This window comes from Mycena indigotica (genome assembly GCF_014461135.1).
Source record: "Mycena indigotica strain 171206Taipei chromosome Unknown Mind.scaff0001, whole genome shotgun sequence".
Classification (NCBI taxonomy): Eukaryota; Fungi; Basidiomycota; class Agaricomycetes; order Agaricales; family Mycenaceae; genus Mycena; species Mycena indigotica.
This window is the reverse complement of record NW_023503000.1, coordinates 4923865-4943270: the sequence shown is the minus strand read 5'-3', so window position 1 is coordinate 4943270 and position 19406 is coordinate 4923865. Positions and strand designations below refer to the sequence as shown.

General features: G+C 50.5%; 6 protein-coding genes across 6 annotated transcripts; 5 read left to right on the top strand and 1 right to left on the bottom strand.

Moving 5' to 3' along the window:
* Window positions 1–346: 346 nt before the first annotated feature.
* On the bottom strand, window positions 347–3110 carry MIND_00137100 (uncharacterized protein; the record flags this gene model as incomplete). Its single annotated transcript, XM_037358302.1, has 5 exons — window positions 1880–3110; window positions 1808–1831; window positions 1317–1760; window positions 929–1269; window positions 347–877 (listed from the first exon to the last, which is right to left on the bottom strand). Exons 1-5 carry the CDS (start codon window positions 2997–2999, stop codon window positions 347–349), a joined length of 2460 nt encoding a protein of 819 aa, XP_037226212.1. The 5' UTR covers window positions 3000–3110.
* A 25-nt stretch (window positions 3111–3135) lies between these two features.
* MIND_00137000 (uncharacterized protein) lies at window positions 3136–4457 on the top strand (the record flags this gene model as incomplete). The annotated part of the gene is made up of 5 exons (XM_037358301.1): window positions 3136–3505; window positions 3550–3664; window positions 3714–3905; window positions 3953–4178; window positions 4233–4457. The coding sequence occupies exons 1-5, from the start codon at window positions 3145–3147 to the stop codon at window positions 4455–4457; spliced, it is 1119 nt and encodes a 372-aa protein (XP_037226211.1). The 5' UTR covers window positions 3136–3144.
* Window positions 4458–9182: 4725 nt separating this feature from the next.
* On the top strand, window positions 9183–10682 carry MIND_00136900 (uncharacterized protein; the record flags this gene model as incomplete). Its single annotated transcript, XM_037358300.1, has 4 exons — window positions 9183–9214; window positions 9275–9810; window positions 9860–10182; window positions 10233–10682. The coding sequence occupies 4 exons, from the start codon at window positions 9183–9185 to the stop codon at window positions 10680–10682; spliced, it is 1341 nt and encodes a 446-aa protein (XP_037226210.1).
* A 612-nt stretch (window positions 10683–11294) lies between these two features.
* MIND_00136800 (uncharacterized protein) lies at window positions 11295–12247 on the top strand (the record flags this gene model as incomplete). Its single annotated transcript, XM_037358299.1, has 3 exons — window positions 11295–11469; window positions 11524–11681; window positions 11735–12247. 3 exons carry the CDS (start codon window positions 11295–11297, stop codon window positions 12245–12247), a joined length of 846 nt encoding a protein of 281 aa, XP_037226209.1.
* Window positions 12248–12611: 364 nt separating this feature from the next.
* MIND_00136700 (uncharacterized protein) lies at window positions 12612–14309 on the top strand (the record flags this gene model as incomplete). Its single annotated transcript, XM_037358298.1, has 9 exons — window positions 12612–12631; window positions 12677–12695; window positions 12738–13053; window positions 13114–13172; window positions 13222–13244; window positions 13301–13322; window positions 13377–13847; window positions 14213–14235; window positions 14300–14309. The coding sequence occupies 9 exons, from the start codon at window positions 12612–12614 to the stop codon at window positions 14307–14309; spliced, it is 963 nt and encodes a 320-aa protein (XP_037226208.1).
* Window positions 14310–16582: 2273 nt separating this feature from the next.
* MIND_00136600 (uncharacterized protein) lies at window positions 16583–19334 on the top strand (the record flags this gene model as incomplete). The annotated part of the gene is made up of 7 exons (XM_037358297.1): window positions 16583–16599; window positions 16653–17644; window positions 17688–17774; window positions 17827–17874; window positions 17931–18443; window positions 18495–18814; window positions 18867–19334. The coding sequence occupies 7 exons, from the start codon at window positions 16583–16585 to the stop codon at window positions 19332–19334; spliced, it is 2445 nt and encodes an 814-aa protein (XP_037226207.1).
* Between the last annotated feature and the right edge of the window lie 72 nt (window positions 19335–19406).

Below are 19406 nucleotides of genomic sequence, written 5' to 3'. Positions count from 1 at the left end.
TATATCGGGATCATCCGAGTCTTGGTGGAAATTTGCGGCCCATCGAGCCACAAAGAAGCGAGCGTAGAGGTCGTTTACAGGCGAATGAAGATGTGTGAGCTGAGCCGACATGAATTCAATACCCCAGAAATTTATTGGTGAGCACATAGACCATGATGGGTGTTTAACGACGCGTTTCGTGGGGCATTGAAGCCATACCACTTAACTGCGTTTTGGGCCTGATGGTCGTGGTTCTGGTCCACCACCAACCGACAGAAGTGGTGTGTTCCTCGACACCATTCCGATGTTGATGCCTTGACTTATGAGCTTGGTCCTTTCGGCACTGCTTTCTCGTAGATAAGATAGATTACGCGCCAGAACTAGGAATCATAAGACCCATGTAACTTCCCCACTCTGCCAACACTTCCATGAAGTCAGCAACCCCACAATAAGCGAAAGTCATAAACAACAACCGCATCAGTTTCTCCTGTTTGTCCTTGTCCTTGTCCTCGTCGAACAGTTTGTAGATTTTGATCCGTGTAGCTTTGTACGTTCTCCTTAAATCCGACAACTTGGCATTCCAGCGTGCGAGGAGGGGTGCACAGTCGCATAGGAATCTCCCATAACGCTCCAAGTCTCGATCATCGTCACTGCTCAGTTGGGCGATCGTGTTTGTCGCTGTCTCTCTGTCTCTTGTTAATTTCTGGCGGAGCGCATCGGCATATCTTGATTTCTCTCGGAGCTCTGGTCGTGACGGCGCATCAGCATCACGATGGTAGGCGGCCGCCCACTGGGTGACGTAAAATTGGGCGTGGAGGTCGTCCACAGGCGAATGTAGATGGTCTGTGTCTGACTCCAAAGTTTGCCGTAAAGCCATCGACATGAACTCGAACGTTCCCTGGGAGGGATGATAAAGACATGAAACAAATGACAATCGTTGAATCCATACCGAGCGGGTTGCATTACGAGGAGAACCAAACTCGTGCCATTTGACAGCATTGTCACCGTCAATAATAAAGCCCAGTACCTCAGATTCCACGTCCAACGTCCCCAGCAGTTGTGTGATGCGACGGGAGTGCATAGCATAGTTTAGATCGATGATTGGCTTGTTCTTTCCTCCCAAGGTAAGCTGGTCGATCATTTCAGCAAGACCATTGTCTGCAGAGTTGAACTCGACAAGCGTGTGGTCTAGCTTGAATGGCGCCATTTTAGCTGCCTTTTGCAAGCGGAGTATGTTGCCCATGCTTGGATCGCGGTGGAGGAAACCCAATTGGAACATTCCTAGCCACCCTGAGCCCCGTCAGATACTATAGAACCTTTGAGATCAAAGTACACACCCAGCATTCCATGCAGGACTGACATGGCAAGCAGCCAGGGTGTTTCGCAAAGCACAAGTGATGAGCCAACCAGAGAGGAGATGTGCAAAGAGACGCTGCGGAATTCGGGTTGGTCGGGGGGCTCCTGGTCGAATATCTTCCAATGAAACTGGGCCTTGTCATTCAACACTTCTTCGGGGGTGGGCAGATAGAGATGGTTTGTAGCGGGGGACCCATCTTCATCGACTGGGAGGAACGAATAGTGATGGTTGGGGCAGCCAAACAAAGAGCTGCACGTTTTCAGAAGTTGGTCCTCGATTGACTTATGTCTTGGGTCATCCTTAACGAAACTTCCTTTGAGCACAACATATTGTATCTGCTCGTTATCGACAAGACCGCCGGAAAATGCCACGTCGCAGAACTTGAATGGCCCAAGAGGATGACTGGCAAGGTCGTGGCGAATCTCTGGAACGAAAGTCAACGATGACAGTGCCCATCAGAATTGAACGCACGATCATTCACAGACACAACTTTTTCTGTGGCCAAAGTAAGCAGACATTCCCGCAGGCCTGTTGTAATTGTACCTCTCTTGACTTTTTCTTGATGATTTGACCATGTTTCCGCACTTGACGATAAGGAACCGCTGTCGGAGTCGATTAGAGGCAGTTTTGATTTAATGGTTGAAGGTGGGAGATTAACGGTAGAAGGAGTCAGTGAACAGGTATAAGATAATCCGAAAACATGAGTAGCTCGTCCGCGAGAACGAACGTCAGCATGTAACATTTTTTCGACGACGGCATCGACGAATCGTGTGGCGTTGTTATTGCTGTCGATTGTGATAGGTAATTTGAAGGAGGCCCCGTTGAACCACGAGGGCAGTCCTATGTCGCGATGTGTCTCGCAGGTACTGAGCGCAAGCATAAAACGCATGCAAGCTTCTCGGCCAGATCGTTCTCGCAATTTGAGGGCACGAGAAGAGGTGAGACCACCGCGGTGGAAGATGAGGAAACGCAGTTCCAATGTGCTCTGGTTGAACCCAAGTACAAGAGCCGATCTACGAAAGGGCGAAGCTGCAAATACCGCTCGGGAGTAAGCGACAGCTTTGAGCACCAGCGCTGGCCAAGTGGCCTTGACTTCAACAGGAATATCGATCAGGATGTCTTGCTCCTCCTGTTTACTCCAGAACAGTTTTGTGTCGACGGAAACCTGCAGGGTCTCTTCATCATGGGGAGTGGTCGAGTTAACACCGGCAACATCTGGTTTCAGCGGCGTGGCACCGGAAATACCGTCTGCAGTTGGTCGATTATAGACAAGGAACATGAGTTTCGCATATGAAGAGGATTCGAATCCCGGCCAAAATTCGCGCGCAAGTTGTAGGCAGAGGTTGAGGAATTTGCTGAGGGCAGTGTAGTGGACGAGACCTTCTGCTTCCCCCGTTGCTTCCAACAACTCTTGTAAAATGGATTCACAAGCCGGCTCGGGATCTTGGCAGCATTGGGAGAGGGCCGTTTGGAAGGCATCGGTGTCACTTGCGCAGGCGTAGAATTCCAGCCTGTCGACCTTGGATGACATACCCTCCGTCCAACCATTTTGCTCCATTACCCCCTGTATTAATCTGTCCGAGTACCTCGACTTTTTACCCAACATGCGTGCAACTCTGTCGTCCGGAAGCTGCCAAGTATTCCCATTAAGTTCCCGAGTCATTGAGCTTATAAGGTCTTGCTGGTTGTTGGAAGCAGATGAGTCAATAATCGCTGGCAACGTGCCGCAAGTTTTGTCAATTCTAGGAGGGAACTTGAGTTGAGCGCGAAAAAGCTGAGAGTCACGTGTCGATCATTCGGCAAATTCTATGCTCACTTCGACCGTGTCTGCAGGATGCTCGCGCAAGCTGAGGCTCGTGCCGGTGTTTTTACCTCTGCAAAGATGCTACGCAACCACTTCCGCGGCGTCGAAGAAGGCGAAGAAAAAGCCCCCACCGTCCCCGACTCCGGCGCCGAAACCGTCAACGAGTAAAACCAGCCTGAGGAATAGGATGCTGCTTGCAGCATCCAAAAACTATCAGGCCGTCAACCGGCGTCCACCTGAGCCTGAGGCGAAAGAAGATATGAATGAGGAAGAGCAACTCAAACATGTTGAGGCACTCACCGAACAGCAAAGGTGGCTGGAAAGTCAAGGAAGAGAGGTGCTGGGTGTGCAAATGCCTATGCTTGGTGATCCTTATGTTTCCCTCCCCTTCATAGCTGACATTTTTTAGATCTTATGGTGCCCTACGCCGCCGGTGTTCGCAATTACTCAGAATATGGCTCAATACGCGCACTGTACCGACAATGGCTGCAAAATCGAATAAATGACGGCAAGAACGCGTTCTCGTGCGTGGAAAAACTTCTTCCAAAAGCCTTTTCATTCATTTTTTCCAAGAATGCGACATATTGCAGTTTCGGACGCGTTTCCTGGGGTTGCTATAAACCGCCAGATGGGTTGGCTTGAGTCTTTTACCACCTACTCGCGACGGGCATTCCAAGCACAATCTCTCAAGGCCAACGCATGGGTCGCTCCGATGCGGCAGGAGTTTTTGGATCGGTACATCAAGCTGAACAAAGCTATCGTCCTGTGCGACCTTTCGTTCCTGTGGGATTTGCTATCTCACTTCTAGCCAGGAAAGAGCCTCTGAATGAGCTTGCGATGCGTCCGTTTATTGATGAGTTCTCTGCCATCGTTCGCCAACGTGCGCTGGACAACACATATTTCTGGAACTTCCATCGCGAAGTGTCCCCAACGAGGATACTTTCCCTTCGAGCAGTGGATGGTGATTTTGGGAAGGAGATGCCCGCGACAGGCTCACGTATTGCCATCCAAGCGTTGGTCAGATTCGATACCGAACAGGTGAGTCTGAGTTGTTTAATCCTGCGTCCAATGAATGAATGACATGTTGAACAGAGCGTCGAAATCTATGACCGGCACGGGAAAGCTCTGCATGAAGTTGGACCTGCGGAGGAACAACAGCAGTCCGGGAGAGGAGGGAAAACGTTACATCGAGTGGCAGCAGTCCCGAAGCGGGTGACAGAATACCTTGTGTTGGACCGTGCGATGTATTTGGTGGGCTCGCGGTGGCGATTTAGAGCACGAATTGAGGCGTTGCCGGGTCGGACAGTGGCTATTTAGGAATAGACTTCGGACCACGTTGCCGGCTAACAAGATTTTTGTCCTCGTGATTGCCTCACACCTTGCACGCTGCTTTGGTGAGGTTGCAGTTGTCTACCAACTACTTCCATGGAGTCGTAAAGGCTCCCTTCCTCCTTCGTTCGCTTTACCACTATTCATGCGCAGGCAGCTAACGTGGTATAGATTTATGCCCTTGGTGGTTCTCGCACTTCCCCTTCTGCCATTTCCTATTACGCCCAATCTCTCTCTGACGACCATGTTCCTCTGGGTCTTCGCGGTGCTGGCCCTCTTCCTGGCCGCCACCCTCCCGCGTCTCCGAGCTATATCTGCCTTCGTTCGCGCCAGGGTCCGGTTACCCGTCTTGCCTCTCATTGCGGGGACTGCCCAGTCAACTGCTGTCGTCCACGTGCCTGCACCAAGAGGCCGACAAGAAAGACGATTCAGTGGCCTGCTTGCTGGCTTGCGGAGGGCACGTAGTCTTGACGCCGTCTTGCCACGATATCACCCACCCGCGACGCCTCCCCCAGATTTACCGCTCAGTCCAACCGCAGTCCCGCTGGTCGACCTATCTGAGCACGGTCATACCCGGAGAGCCTCAGAGGGTTTGTCACGCAACAGTCTCAGCTGGGCCTCAATTTCGTCGGTTTCGCTTCATTCCACCAACCGAGAACACGACCTTGCGTCAATGCCGACTTCGCGTGCGGCCAGCCCAACCCCTTCGTTCACATTACGGCCACCACCTGCTGCCCATCGACCCAGCCATCCTCACGGTGACAAACCTGAGCTGGATCTGGTTGATGCACAACTGGTTGACTATGACTACGAGTTGGTGGACGTGTCTGTCCCCGCCTCTCCCGCGCCATGGGCTGCAAAGGCAGGTGAATGGGCCATGCTTGTTGCTCGCAAGAGTGTAGAACAACGCGTCGAGCCAACGGCCTTGGTCAAAGACGAGAAGTTCCCTTCCCCAGTCCAACCTCAAAGCCATCTCCCTTCGCCGCCCCAGTCGCCCGTGTTACTTCCTTCTCCCATTACGGTTGAGATTGATAGTCATTCGGAGACAAAGCCGGAGGACCAAGATGTGCATCACGACGACGACGTGGATTCTATTCCTGACGAGCAAGAGTATCAGCACCTGCTCGACACGGGAATTCATGTGGACTCTGAGTCGCCGCCAGCTGGGCCGGTCTCTGCGATGGAGGATATTCCAGACGAAGTCGAACTGGTTGTGGGCACACTTGTGGACGTAGAGGCTTCGGATGATTACTCCCAAGAAGCATCAACAGAAATGGCAAATCCCATTGACGAGCCCTTTGACTTGGATCATCCCGTTGTGGAAATGAGCACGGGGACTGCTGAGGTTTCCGAGCCCATTCCAATGGATATCGACAACTTCAAGTTTGCCATGGACGCGGTTGTTTCCGAGCCAGAAGCCGATCTCGACGTTGTTGATTCGAAGGCAGCGGATCTTCTTGACGGCCCTCTGGCTTTCGACGACCGCGCTGAAGAAGTCCACGAATTCCGTCCCGAGGTTGTTGACGCCTCCAATGTGTTTGAAGAAGCAAAACCGACTTCCCCTCCGGCCATTGACACGACCGAACAGGAAGCTGAGCATGACGAAGCGGGCATTAACGACATTTATGAACATCATGACAACAACAACGACCAACCAGAACCAAAACTCGAACCGCACGAGTATGACTTGACCTTGATACCGGATATTCCGACACCCATCGAGGCCACAGTCGAAGACCCATCGGTTCCGGAGCTTCCCCCTTTTGCCACTAATTCTGGAAGAGAGTGTACCAGACCCGGAGGAGCTGCCATTGCCGCTCCCGCCGGTGGTGACGCTGGCGCCAGTTCCTGATCTTCGCATCGACACGCAATCCCCTCCATTGAGCCCTATGGTTCTGGAGCGAGAGCTTGTGTCTGCAATTACGGTGGCCACAGAAGATTCTGAGGCACTCGATCCTCTGGTGCCAGACGCGAATGATGGCGTTTCGCTTCTTCGCCAACGACGCAAGGCCTCCTCTCAAAACTTGAAGGAAGCTGTCTTGTCGGAAACGGCACCAGAAGCTGACTTGCCCGCTGAATTAGCCGTAGCCTCGAAGCCAGCCCCTCCTGCTCCGACTTCGCTGGTAGCTGCCTTTGTGCGCCGACGCTCCCCGCTGGATGCTGCACTGGCAATGCAACTCCGGCCCGGATTCGGCATCGGGGCAGACGGCGCCTGGCTTGTGCGGTTCTTGATGAGCTTCTTTGGGTGGCTCGCGGTTTTGGTCGCGGGCGGGCGAGAGGGTGGCATCATCGCGGATGCCATTCGGTAGAGGTTCTACTTATTTGGTCCTTTTTTTGCTTTCTGTTTTATCGCATTTTTTTTTCTTTGCATGCATTCTTTTCGTTCTGTGGATACGTCCATACCTATTTGCACTGGCGCGGAAACACATTTGGTCACTTAATCGCACACTTTTTTGCATGTAGATACAGCTTATTGGTACATACGCGAACTCGCAGTAATTTAATGATTATGAGGGCGCATGCATGCTGGGAACTTAGTACAATCTAAGCATCTGATGACGTAGAACGATCTGCGCTGAATCGAACTTGATGCCAACGCCCACCAATAGGTCTGACCCAAAACGGAGCCTGAGGCCCACACTTGGGCCCACAACAGAACCGAGCCTTCCGAAAGCTAGCGAGCAGAATTTCCGCCCTTTGGACTCAGGAGAATCACAACGAGGCGGGAGTGCTGGTCAAGGTGTAAAACGTCAAGCGTCAGCCGAGTATTCTGAGGAAAGCTCAGAACCCAATAATTATAAGAAAAGCAAGACTCACTCTGTCCGCCTGGGATTTACGAATGCAGCAAGCCGAAAAATCAAAGCTTCTGGGGAGGGGCTTTGTCCCCAATGTCTCGTCGTCGTCGGCGAGCACGGTCAAACGACTCACCTGGTGAACGCAAATGTGTCCATCTCGAAGAAACAGGCCCGTTGATATCTCTTTGAGTTGGATACAAAGTTGATCCTCTTTGCAGAACTCGTTGGCAAGAAAGCTGAGGCTGATGTCGAACGACCTCGACCCCACCGCTGCCACCAATGGGCTTTATAGTGCGTAGCCTTCGACTGATTATTAGTATTCACGGTCCTCAGTGTGCCTCACATGTCATCATCAACTCGACCACGGTTTCTTCACATATACCCCCCCACTGAAGATCGTGAAGGCTATCGCTACCGAGTGGCTAGCGATCCCATACCAAGAGCGTCCGCTTATGGGTGTCTGGATTACCGAGAACTTCGGAAACTTCGGGCACCTATATCACTGCTTGAAACTCTCTCCTGAATACCTACCGCGTCTTCGCCGACCCACCTCCCAAGAGGCTCCCCAGGTTTTGCGACCACAAGGACAGCCTTTGAAGCACTTCAATGTATTTTCGACCCATATCAAGCATGCGAAATATCGCTTAGCGGATGGTGACGGCGCGGATCCCATGGACCGCGTCAACTTCGACGACGAGCATCATCAAAATCGACTGTGGCATCTGCCAGGAGTCGATTTCCTCAATATCCTGGCCTTGCTGTTCTACACTGTCAACAACGGTGATTATCAACCCGAACCCAACACGTTCAGTTCTGCAGTTTGGCGATACATCGATGCAATCAGAAGCGTTGTGCAATATGAACGCGCAACCCAATCAAGCCTCCATTTGCGGCCGCTACAACTCAAAGTCAGCCTTCCAACTCCAACCATGGCAGACGACTATGTTAGTGATGCAGATGCGGAGCCTCGGTTTGTTGGCCAGCCTGGAACTCTGACGAAAGACCTTGGAAACAACCCAGGAGGCCGTGGTGGAGGTGATGACGAAAGAGATGCTGGACGTGATGGCGGTGACGATGCGGCTGGAAATGGGGGCAGCAGTGGTGGTGGTGGCAGCCGTGCTAGACGCCCTGGAGGGAACGATGCAGGCGATACTGGTCATGATGCCGCTCAAGGAGGGGATGGTGCTGAAGGAAGTGTTGATCAAGCCGGAGCAAGTTCACGTTCATCCGCTTCAGAGGAAGATGCAGTATCGGCAATGACAAAGCTTGGAGAGGAAGATGGTTGGGTTTACAAGCCAATGCATTGGCGGTGGGGTCCGCAATCCACCGCGGAAATGGCAGTTGCGAAACATCTCAAAAACAAAGCGACGGGAATAGAGATATATTAGGCTGTTTTTTTTGAACTAACCACGAGTAACTCTTCATAATAGATAGAATACCAGAACCAGTATATGTAGTATGTTGTAGTGATAATGGCACTGTTGTCCGAGCGGACAAGAAGACGAGCTCAAAAAGCTTTCGTTGCACTTTGGCGCAACTCAAATGCTTAGACTACTCACCGACCATTCAGCGGTGTTGACCATCTCATTATCAAATTCAATATTCTGCCTCCTGCTCTTCTGGCTACCGTACACGTCGAAACTGCGTCCCTAACTCTCCGCCTTGATGCGATATCGGCCCGCCCACGCCAAGCACAGGTCCGAACTTGCAGTGTTGATTGGTCATCCGCCTGTGTTCCCACAACTCATTTTTTGACCCAACTACTTCCCATGGCTTCAACTCTGCGAAGAGCCGCTTCTCCATCGCAGTATAATATAATCCAACTCTCTAGATCCCAATTGTCTTTGCCACAACCTCGACTTTCCTGAAAATCGATGCAAGATCCAACTCCAAGTTCTTTCGATGGCCGTTGGACAGAATGACAATTTTATCGATGCCCTGGACCTCAAGGTGGGCATACAACCCGGCCTGGCCTTCGCCACGCTTGTCGCACGCGTTAATTCCTCGTAGTGCTTGCCAAGCTCAGGCTGATGCAGCCAGAAGAAAGTCACTCGACTCGTCTCGAACCTGCCGGCTGCTTTTTCCGCAGACCAAATGTACCCCACGACTTGAAGCGGTTATGGACTCTTCGCAGATCGTGGAACGGAGGATGAAGCAATCCACACCTTATCATGTCGAAGACGGGTTGTGCTTGCGGGGCCATACTGAGGGGAGCTTAGCGCTGAACGATACCTGGGTCAAAGGCGACCCTGACGGGAAGAGCATTGAAATGAAGCCGAAGGACGTTTGCCGCGACTCATTTGACTGCCCTCGGCACTGTTATTCGATTTCCCCAGCAGACGGAGACGATGTCTACAACACGAACCATCTATACCTTCCCGCATCCGAGCAGAACAGGGACGAATTTCATTGGAACATCTCCAAGCCCAAGCCCCAGCCAGCATACCGCGGCATTTCTCTCCGTCTTCCCGAAATCCAAGGTCGATCTCTCGTCCTCTGCGAAACTCCGTCGTCTCTTTTCACGTCAATTCGTCATGCGATGCTCGGTATGTCCTTCCGTTGCGTTCGATATGACAATAGTCAATATACTCCCAGGTTGGCTCTCGATGTTCCAGAAAGGCTTTCTCCATCGTGACCCTAGCATCAACAACATGCTTGCCCTCGAAACAGCAGTCGAAATACCTCCCTTCGAGATCAATCATACCTTGCTTGCACACGGTTCGAGCATGAAAGATATCGAATTTCCCGCGGACCTCAGACGGGAGGACCATGACTATCGGGCGCAAGCAGAACGCGTCGAAAAACTCATTCGGATTTTGGATGTGGGGACACAAGCGACTGGGATTCTAATCGGCATCGATGACGACGAGGCGGCGAAGTGGTTTGAATCCAATGCGCCGCAGAAGGCGTCGCGTTCAGTAAGCATTTATCGTGCACCTTATCCATACGCTCACCAACAAATTTCTAGGGCACAATCGAATTCATTTCGGCCCAACTCACGGACGCGATCACCTTCAAAAGAACACATCTTCGTTCACCTGTGGACGACCTCTACGCTTGCTTTTTTGTCGCTCAATGGGCCGCGGTACATCACAATTCCACCGGCATATTCATCGGGGATTTGCGAACACAGTTCAACACCCACAGAGAGATAGCGACGGGCACAATCAAGGACCTTTGCTATAGGCCCGGATCACAAGATTTTGAGGACTACGGTGGCTTCCTCTGCAAATGCGGGCCTCTCTTTCTAAGCTGGGACGACAAGATATCCAATATGAGACGCAGCTACAAATACGCACTGCGGTACATCTCCGACAACGAAGAGCCCCTGAAGTCGTTGTTCATCACTTACGCTTTTCGCGGAGTTGCCGACTACATGGAGGTCTTGGCGGAATGGAAGGAAAGTCAATCCGCCTGATTGCTTGTATATGGCCTCTTTGAAGTTCGTTGTTGTTGTAGTTATTTGCTGCCTGAGTTCAGAATCCAACTTTCGCTCTTCATCGTTCCGCCGAACAACACTCTGACGCTCGTGCCCTTGATCAAATCACACTACGACAAACGGTGTGCTACTTAGCAGGATATGAACGGGAGTCCACTCAAGCCTTCCATCAACACGTGACGCGCACAAATTCTTCCAATAACCTGATTGACGATGGTTTTTTTCGCAGCCTCAACGAGGACAGGCCCTACAATATGATCTTCCTCGGTCAAAACACTCGGCCATCAACACCCACTTCATCCTTGGCTTTGTGGAACCTCGACTTCAATGTTGAGTTCGGACTTCAGCTGGAGGCTACATAATGGTTTTTCCCTTGCAAGAATCAAAGGATGCTGAACGATATCATCTTCTTACTGAGCTCCGGACCTCCAGGTAACCACCGGCCTCAACTTGTACACGCTTTTCTCGTGTATCGAGTTTGCCTTGTGCATTCCGCGCAGCTACTGTTCACGAGCCTCACAAAGCGAAGAATCCTGTTTGTTTCAGAGGGCTGACTGCTTTAAAGACGAGGCGGACGAAGCTTTGGGTGACATGTTGCAAGACGGGACTGCTGTTTATCCCATTGAACATCGCGAGACGCAAAAAGGCTTGAACGAAACTACTCTCCAAGACCCTGTCAAAGAGCAAGGCGTAGTGCGTATAGCTAAGAACGATCCCGAACGGAAGAGCATCGGAATCGAGTGGAGGAATGGGAGATGCAGGCTAGGTGTGTTTGCTTGACTGCCATTTATACCACTCACTGGCAAGTATGTCATTGCAGACGTTCCGAAACCTCTCAGACGGAGGGACCATGACCATGCGGCACAAGCGGCACGCGTCAAAAAGCTCATTGGGATGTTCAATGCTGGATTGACTATGGATGCGGACGACGCGTTCAAGTGGTATCAGTTGAAAGGCCCGCGAAACGCATTGCGTTTGGTGTGTGCCATTGTTCCCTCCAAGTTCAATGTGCTCACGCCGTCAAACTATAGGCCACAATCGAATTCATGTCCCTTGAACTGAGCGGAGCTTTCACTTCCCGTCAACCATATCTTCATTCCCCTGTCGACGACATTTACTCTCACTTCTTCGTCGCTCAGTGGGCAGCGGTGTTTCACCGACTGCCGGCGGAACATGATGTCGACTCGATCAGCTTGAATCGATTACGAACAGAGTTAAGCACCCAGCAAGCTGCAGCGACGGATAAAATCAGTGGCCTTGCCGTTCATGCCCCAGATGTCGTGAAATATGGCAGCTTCTTGTGCGAATGTGGATCTCTGTTCAAAGCTTGGAAGGCCAGATTAAGCACGTTGGACACAGACTACAGAGGAGCAATCTACAAAGTCACAGACCTGAACAAAAACAACGAAGAGCTCTTGAAGTCGTTGTTTATGACTTACGCGTACCGTGGAGTTGCCGACTACATGGAGGTCTTGGCTGAGTGGCGGTTGACGAAGGATGATGATTTGTCTGACGTCGAGTCGGAGCCTGAGCCTGAGGATTAGTATCGTTGACATGGTCGTTGTTGCAAATTAGTACTACTCGCAAATACATTTTGATTGGGCTTTGGAAAGCAACTTTTCCTCGCAAACTAGATCACCACGTGACGCGCGCAAATTCTTCCAACAACTCGATGGCTTTTCCGAAGTCTAAGCTCTACTACGGCGACAGGCCATAAAATATGTGGCGTGTGCATAGGTCAAATAAATCTAAACCCAGACTCAAGGCCCAAAACCCACCGACATTGTGCGGCTGCCTGTTTGTCTTTATTATGGCTCTTCCCTTGCAAGCACTCGCATCCAGTAAAACACATCATTGTTTCCCTACCGAGTTCCGGATTTCAAGACGTTCACCGGCCTGAACTCCTCCATGCCTTTGTCGCGCGTTAGGTTTGCGTTGTGCATTCATTGCTGCTGTTTGCTAACCGCACATAGGGAAGAATTCTGTCCTGGAGTGGCTGGTTGCTTTCCTCACAAACCAAACAAGACGAGGTAGACGAAGCACCGCGGGAATATGGATGATATGTTGAATGACGGGACACCTATATTTGGCGGCGATGGTATCCTCGAAGCTGCTACACCCCCCACTCGTCTCCCGTCTCCGGCGCTCTCCACAATTCCAAATTATCATGCAATTAATCGTTGGCCGAGTAGAAAATTCAACGCGCGGAGGAACACTCACGTTGATGTCCAAAATCTCGAGGCCCAAAGCGAAACCAGCCTCCAGGAAGAGCGAGGCGTCGTGCGGAAAGCCAAGGACGACCCTGATTGGAACAACATTGGAGTTCAGTGGAAGAATAGGCGCAGGCTAGGTGTGTTATTTGACTGCCCTTTATTCCACGTAAGCTCAAGGTATCTGCTCGTTCTGGCAGATGAAAACGGAGACTGCGTGTCCGCCACCAATCAAGAAATCAACGCGAAAATCCAAAACGTTCGTAAGCATCTTAACCGATGGGACCATGACCATACAGCGCAAGCAGAAAAGCTCACTCGGAAACTCGACGTGGGTTTCACCCTGGGCGCCGACTTGAATAAGACCAAATGTATTGGGTTCAACAGTCCACGAATGGCGTCACGTTTGGTATGCACCATTGTTCCCTCTAAGTTCAATATGCTTACGAGGCAATCTTTGCAGGATACAGTCAACTTCATGTCCCCAGGACTCACAACAGTGTTTGCCTCCAAGGAACCATATCTTCATAGCCCTGTCGATGACTTTTATGCCCACTTCTACGTGGCTCAATGGGCAGCGGTCTTCCATCCAACTACTGGTACTTTCAAGGGAGAGAAACTTGACGCATTGCGAACGCAATTGAGCACTAACAACAGTAGAGATGGAGTGAAGACTATGGTCACGACCCTTTGCGTCGCCCCTGCAGATATTGAGAATTTCGGCGGCTTCTTGTGCACATGCGCATCTCTTTTCGAGCTCTGGGATGCCAAAATAAGGAAATTGTGGAGAGAGTACAGAATTGCATTCCGCGAAGTTGACCACGTCGAAAACAACGAAGAACTGAAGAGGTCGTTGTTTATGGCATACGCGTCTCGTGGGGTTGCGGACTACATGGCGGTTTTGGCTGAGTGGACGAAAACCAATCCTACGGAGGTTTAAGTAGCGTTGAATCGCGCACTCGTCGTTGTTGCAGTATTCGTAAATACAGTGAATTCCGACTGAAGTTCGCTTTGTCCAAACAACAAACTATCCGGTGTATGGCCAACTTGATGGAAGTGGTATTCTCGCCAAACCAAAGCAAGGAACACAGCCTTCCAACAATGACTTGTCCGCCTAGCGCTACACGAGTTCACACGAACCGATACCAGTGAAGAGACGTTCTGGTTGGATAGGCCGTTTAACTGGGCCATGTCGGGCGATAAACGACGCGGCTGCCATTGAAGAAAGCAACCAGGATGTTTCGGAGATGTTGACGTCGTCACTGCCAGCCTGTGGCCAGCCTCAGACCAAATTCACAGTCTGACTGCGGGAGACAAAGCCTGTGAGTCTTTGGACCAAACCAGTTCCGAGTGCCTTCTCTTGCTTTGTTAATTCCCGAATCTCAGGGTGGCATAATCCAGAAAGCCCATCAAATAGTCAATTCATGGTCGATTCGCATCGTGGAGCGACTGAATAACGCGGGTTATCCTACTCAATGACAGGACTCGACTTGAAGTTTCTCGAGCATCCCAATCTCACCCACACCCTCCGCGACGGAAAGCGGACTCGTGGCCAAACATTCCGAATCTCAACACTGCCGAAAACAAGACGAATCAAACTATTGGTCGATGCGCTGCTAGATGTTGCAGGTTTTCTCTCGCCGAAAGTGAAGAATTCGAAGTGAGTACATTGTGGGGAAACACCGCATCTCTGACAAGAGATTCTGAATCTTTGGATCTCACTGTGCCGTGAGGCCTGAGCGCTCTCTGCTTCCGAGTTGAGATCTGATCTTTCAAATCTCAATAGATCTCACGCCAACACTACTACTCGTCAGAATAGGAACTTCAAGTTCGTAGTCTTGAATCCCCAGGGGTACTAGGTATGTGTTATTATTATCCCCCATGTTCAAGGAATAACTTGGCGATATTAGCATCAACATGAAGAATTGTCCTGGTCTCATCAACTTGAAGGTGGGCGAACCACGATATCAGACATCAACGGCGTTTTACCAATAACAGGCGCCGAGGAGCTTCGGGGTGTCATGATCAAGGCCATCCCTCGTGCATGATCTGACGCTCAGTACTTCGATATTTTCCGAGCCTCGCATGTTAGTTGGAATCTGGCGATGTCGACTTGATTCAAGACTCCACAACTTGAAAGTTTGTTGTGTACAGTACGTACTAACATCTGCCTCGTTTTGTGTACTCAATGGTTCAATTGATGGTTCGAGGTACAAGTTGATTGCAATTCACTGCACTCAGGCTGCAGCCCCATGTGGTCATCTCTGACTCTAAGAGCCCATATCTTCACTCTTCTCGGGCGGTTGACCCGAATAAGCGCTCTTTCTCTGATTCTATGGCATAATAGGTTCTCCACAAAATCCTTAACTTGACCTGGAGAGATCGTTCACACCCGATAGAAAGCGTTTCGGCATATCTAATCAGAGGCTCTGGCCGAGATCGCGGCGATTTCCTGTGCAAATGCGTGTCTCTCTTCGACGTCGAGAGACAATTTCACTACCGACTCGATGTGCGCCACAGCAGAATCCTGGATGTCGAAGATAACGTAGAGAACTCTTTTGGTCGTCACTCACGGTCAATCGCACTGGAAGAGGCTGGCGTACTGACTGAACTTGTCCAGCGCGAAATCACTCAGTGTTCCGGGCCTGAGTCCTCACGGCTGCAATACTTATTATTATTTCCCACCCACACCCTCCGTGATGGAATCTTAAACATTCCAAATCGTTATCGCGGTGTATAGGCACAAGGACCAAGACTGACCAGCTTGTCCAAAACATGGCAAGTGTGAAGAAGCTGAGGATCTAATCAAACACCCAATGTGATAGCTCATGTCGCGTGTACCACTGGCAGTGTCTGTGTGTGTGTGTGCATGCGCCGGCGTTTGTGTGTGTCGTCAAGTCAAGTAAAGAAGCGAGTACATCGTTGTAAAATCGGGATCTGTGACTTCTTGTCTACATATGGTCTCTCGCTCTGGATCTCAGATGCAGAGCCTGAGGTGTTGGCAAAAGAAATCAAGGATTTACTAGTACTGGCAACGAGTTCACAAAGGTGTATTGGTACAATCATGATGAGACTTTCTGTAATATTTACGATGCTTCGGATATTTAGGAGCCTCTCCGTATGCCAGTGCTACTGTGAACATTAACCGGCCTTCAATGGCAAATAAAAAAGAAATCTCTTTTCAATCTGGACCTCGCCGATGGCTTGAACTTGAACTTCGAGTTCTCACGACGGCCATAACTGATGTCCCAGTCTTGCACTATGACTCGTCAGGCAGTGCGTATTAAGTGTGGATTCGATTGCTGGGTGGGCATGTACAGTGAGTCGGAATGCCAGTGTAATTCTCAGGCTGCAGGCTTGTGCCAGACTGATGATTCAGACCTTCCAGGACTATATAAGACCCTCGTCTGTAGACCGAGGGACCAACTCTCTCGAGTTATTTCCCCCAGTTCCTTCCACTTGCAAGAATATCTAACTAGCAAATGGTGACCTCAAACAAACACCCCGTCCCTGGTGTGACACAGAGTCACACCGGCGGAGTCACACCAGGTCACTCAAGACCGTCAACTCCAGTTGACCGCAGCCGCCCCCCTACGAGTGATCACGGTTCTGCTGCTCCTGATTCACAGAAAGAACGAAAATTTAAGATGGGCACCGAGCTTGGCATGAATGTCTGGCAATTTCCAGTGCGTGACGTGACGCGAATGCTGAGTCGGAAGACAAGACTACCCGAGCCAAGGATTCAACAGAAGCGGGACCACTTGAAAGCGGGCGGCGCATTGATGACAGAATTGGACCGAATGGACTTCTACGACGTCGAATGTGACAGCCCAAACTTTGCTAGCGCGCTCACGCAAGCGCGGGAAAAACTGCGACAAGAATTCGAAGCTATAGCTGCGACTCTCTCCAGCGTCACTGGGAAACCGGAGGGGATGGTCCACTACACGCCGCTTGCTAAATTCCTTAATCTTTGCCTCACACACGGAATGAATTCTCTCACAAAGGCAAAAATAATAAGCAAATCCGACTCAGAGTTCTCCTACACCAACTCGAAGTTTTTGGTGTATGCGCGGCCAACTGCGGACGGCGTTCTAAAGGAGGCACCATTACAGCCTGACATAGTACTTGTTCCGAAGAACACTGGCCATGATAGTGCGAAAATCCGTGTCCGAGATGGCATCCGTCTTGTTTGGAATCGCCTCGATTCCAAGGATATACAAATTCAAATTGTTGTCGAGGTAAAGAATGAGTGGACAGAACTAATTCGTCAGGCGGCAACCTATGGGCGCGCCGCCTTTTCTGCATTTCCACTTCTCACATGGGTTTTGGCTATGGGATACAACCAAGCAACTGGGAAGCTTCGTTTCCTGATCTTCCATAGAGGTGGCTTGACCTGCTCTCCTCCACTCAACATATTCGATGACGCTGGTCGGGACGATTGTCTAAAGATCATCATGGCGGTCCTCACTTGTAACACGCCGTCCGCCCATGGATATGTGGAGTGGTGCGATGGGCCTCGTGTTCGACTTCCAGTCTCGATCAACAACGCGCGCCAAGTCAGTGAATATGTCGATGCTAGTATCAAAGATGTTCTCCACAGCGATACTTGCTGTCGCGGGCGAGCTACACAGGTGTATAGTCTGACATACAGTTGGCCGCCGGCGAATCTTACTTCAGAATCTTCGCCAACTACTGGAACCGCACAACACTGGCTTCACACTGCTCCCGAAAGTGATTCTCGAGTACTCAGATCCGCAAATCCACATTTAAAAAGGGACACCACGTGAGGCTCAAACCGCAACTCAAAATCCTCAACAGTCTGGATTAGCCCACTCTCCGACATCCAATGCCATGGCATCAGGTACTTAGAGCCGTCTGAGTGATCCCAGAAATGATTTGCTCATACAATCCAGATAAGGGTCACGGTGATTCCGGGTCTTCGAGTTCTGCTGGCGGTAATCGTAAGTCGACCCTAATGCGCACCTAATAGTACTGTCGTGCTAACTGTAAACTTCAGAGGCTGATTCGCCTGAAGCTAAACCATCTAAATCTGTCTTTCGCCCGGGGCTTCCTCGCTATCCCCTAAAAAATCTCAATGTTCACAGTCACACGTTCACCAAGGGTCTTGACAATCAAGTCAAAGATAAATGTGTAGTGCTCAAAGCTACCTGGGCCAAAGACCACCCTGACTGGAAGAGCATTGAAATGGAACTGATGAATGTTTGCGGAAACTTGTTTGGCTGCTCGCGACACCATTATTCGATTCTCCCGGCAGACGAAACTGGTGCCCCCAGCACGAATCATTTGTTCCTTCCAACTCCAGAGCAAAACTGGGATGACTTTCATTGGGATGTCTTCCACCTATCCACGCCGACTGCATCAAAGACGAAAAATCAGAAATCAAAGAAAATCGCACCCATGCCAGAATACTGCAGCCTTTCACTCCATCTTTCCGATCTCAAAGGTAGATCTCTCGTCCTCTGCGAGAGTCCGTCATCCCTTTTCACATCTGTTCTTCATGTGATGCTTGGTATGAGTCTCCCTCTTGAGTCTTTTGTTATGAGAACTCAGACGCTTCTAGGATGGCTTTCGATGTTTCAGAACGGCTTCCTCCATCGTGACCCTAGTATCGGGAATTTACTTGCCCTCGAAGCCGCAGAAGAAATGCCTCCCTTTGAGATCGATGATGCCTTGCTTAAAGGCAACAAGAGCCTAGAGGAGATCGAAACGTCGTTGACGCAGCTTGAACCAAAGGATCACGACCATAAACCGCAAGCAGAACGGATCAGAAAGTTTATGCAAGTACTGGCTGTGGGGACGAAATCATCCGCAGTTGCAATTGATGGTGACAACGCTGTGAAGTGGCATGAATTCAATGCTGCACGAAATGTGTCGCGTTCGGTATGCGCTTATACAAACTCAGCTCTATGTGCTTATGAGAAAATTTTCCTAGGGTACAATCGAATTCATGTCCCCGGAGCTCGTGACAGTGTTCGCTTCCAAGAAGCCATATCTCCATAGCCCTGTCGATGACCTCTATGCCCACTTCTATGTGACTCAATGGGCAGCGGTTTTCCACCCAACTCCCAAAGGAGAGAGACTTGAAGTATTGCGAAATCAGTTGAGCACTAACAACAGTAAAGATGGAGTGAAGGCCACAGTTATGACCCTTCGCCCCGCCCCCGCAGATATCAGGAATTACGGCGGCTTCTTGTGCAAATGTGCATCTCTTTTCGACCTCTGGGATGCCAAATTAAGGAAATTGTGGCCTGATTACAGAGCTGCTTTCGAAGAAGTTAACCAAATCGAAAACAACGAAGAACTGTTGAGGTCGTTGTTTATGACCTACGCGTATCGCGGGGTTGCGGACTACATGGAGGTTTTGGCTGAGTGGAGGGAAGCCAATCCGTCGGAGGTTTAGTATTCAGTAGCTTTTGTCGTCGTTGCAGATTAGCACTCGCAAATACAGTACTACTAGTAGTGAATTTCGATT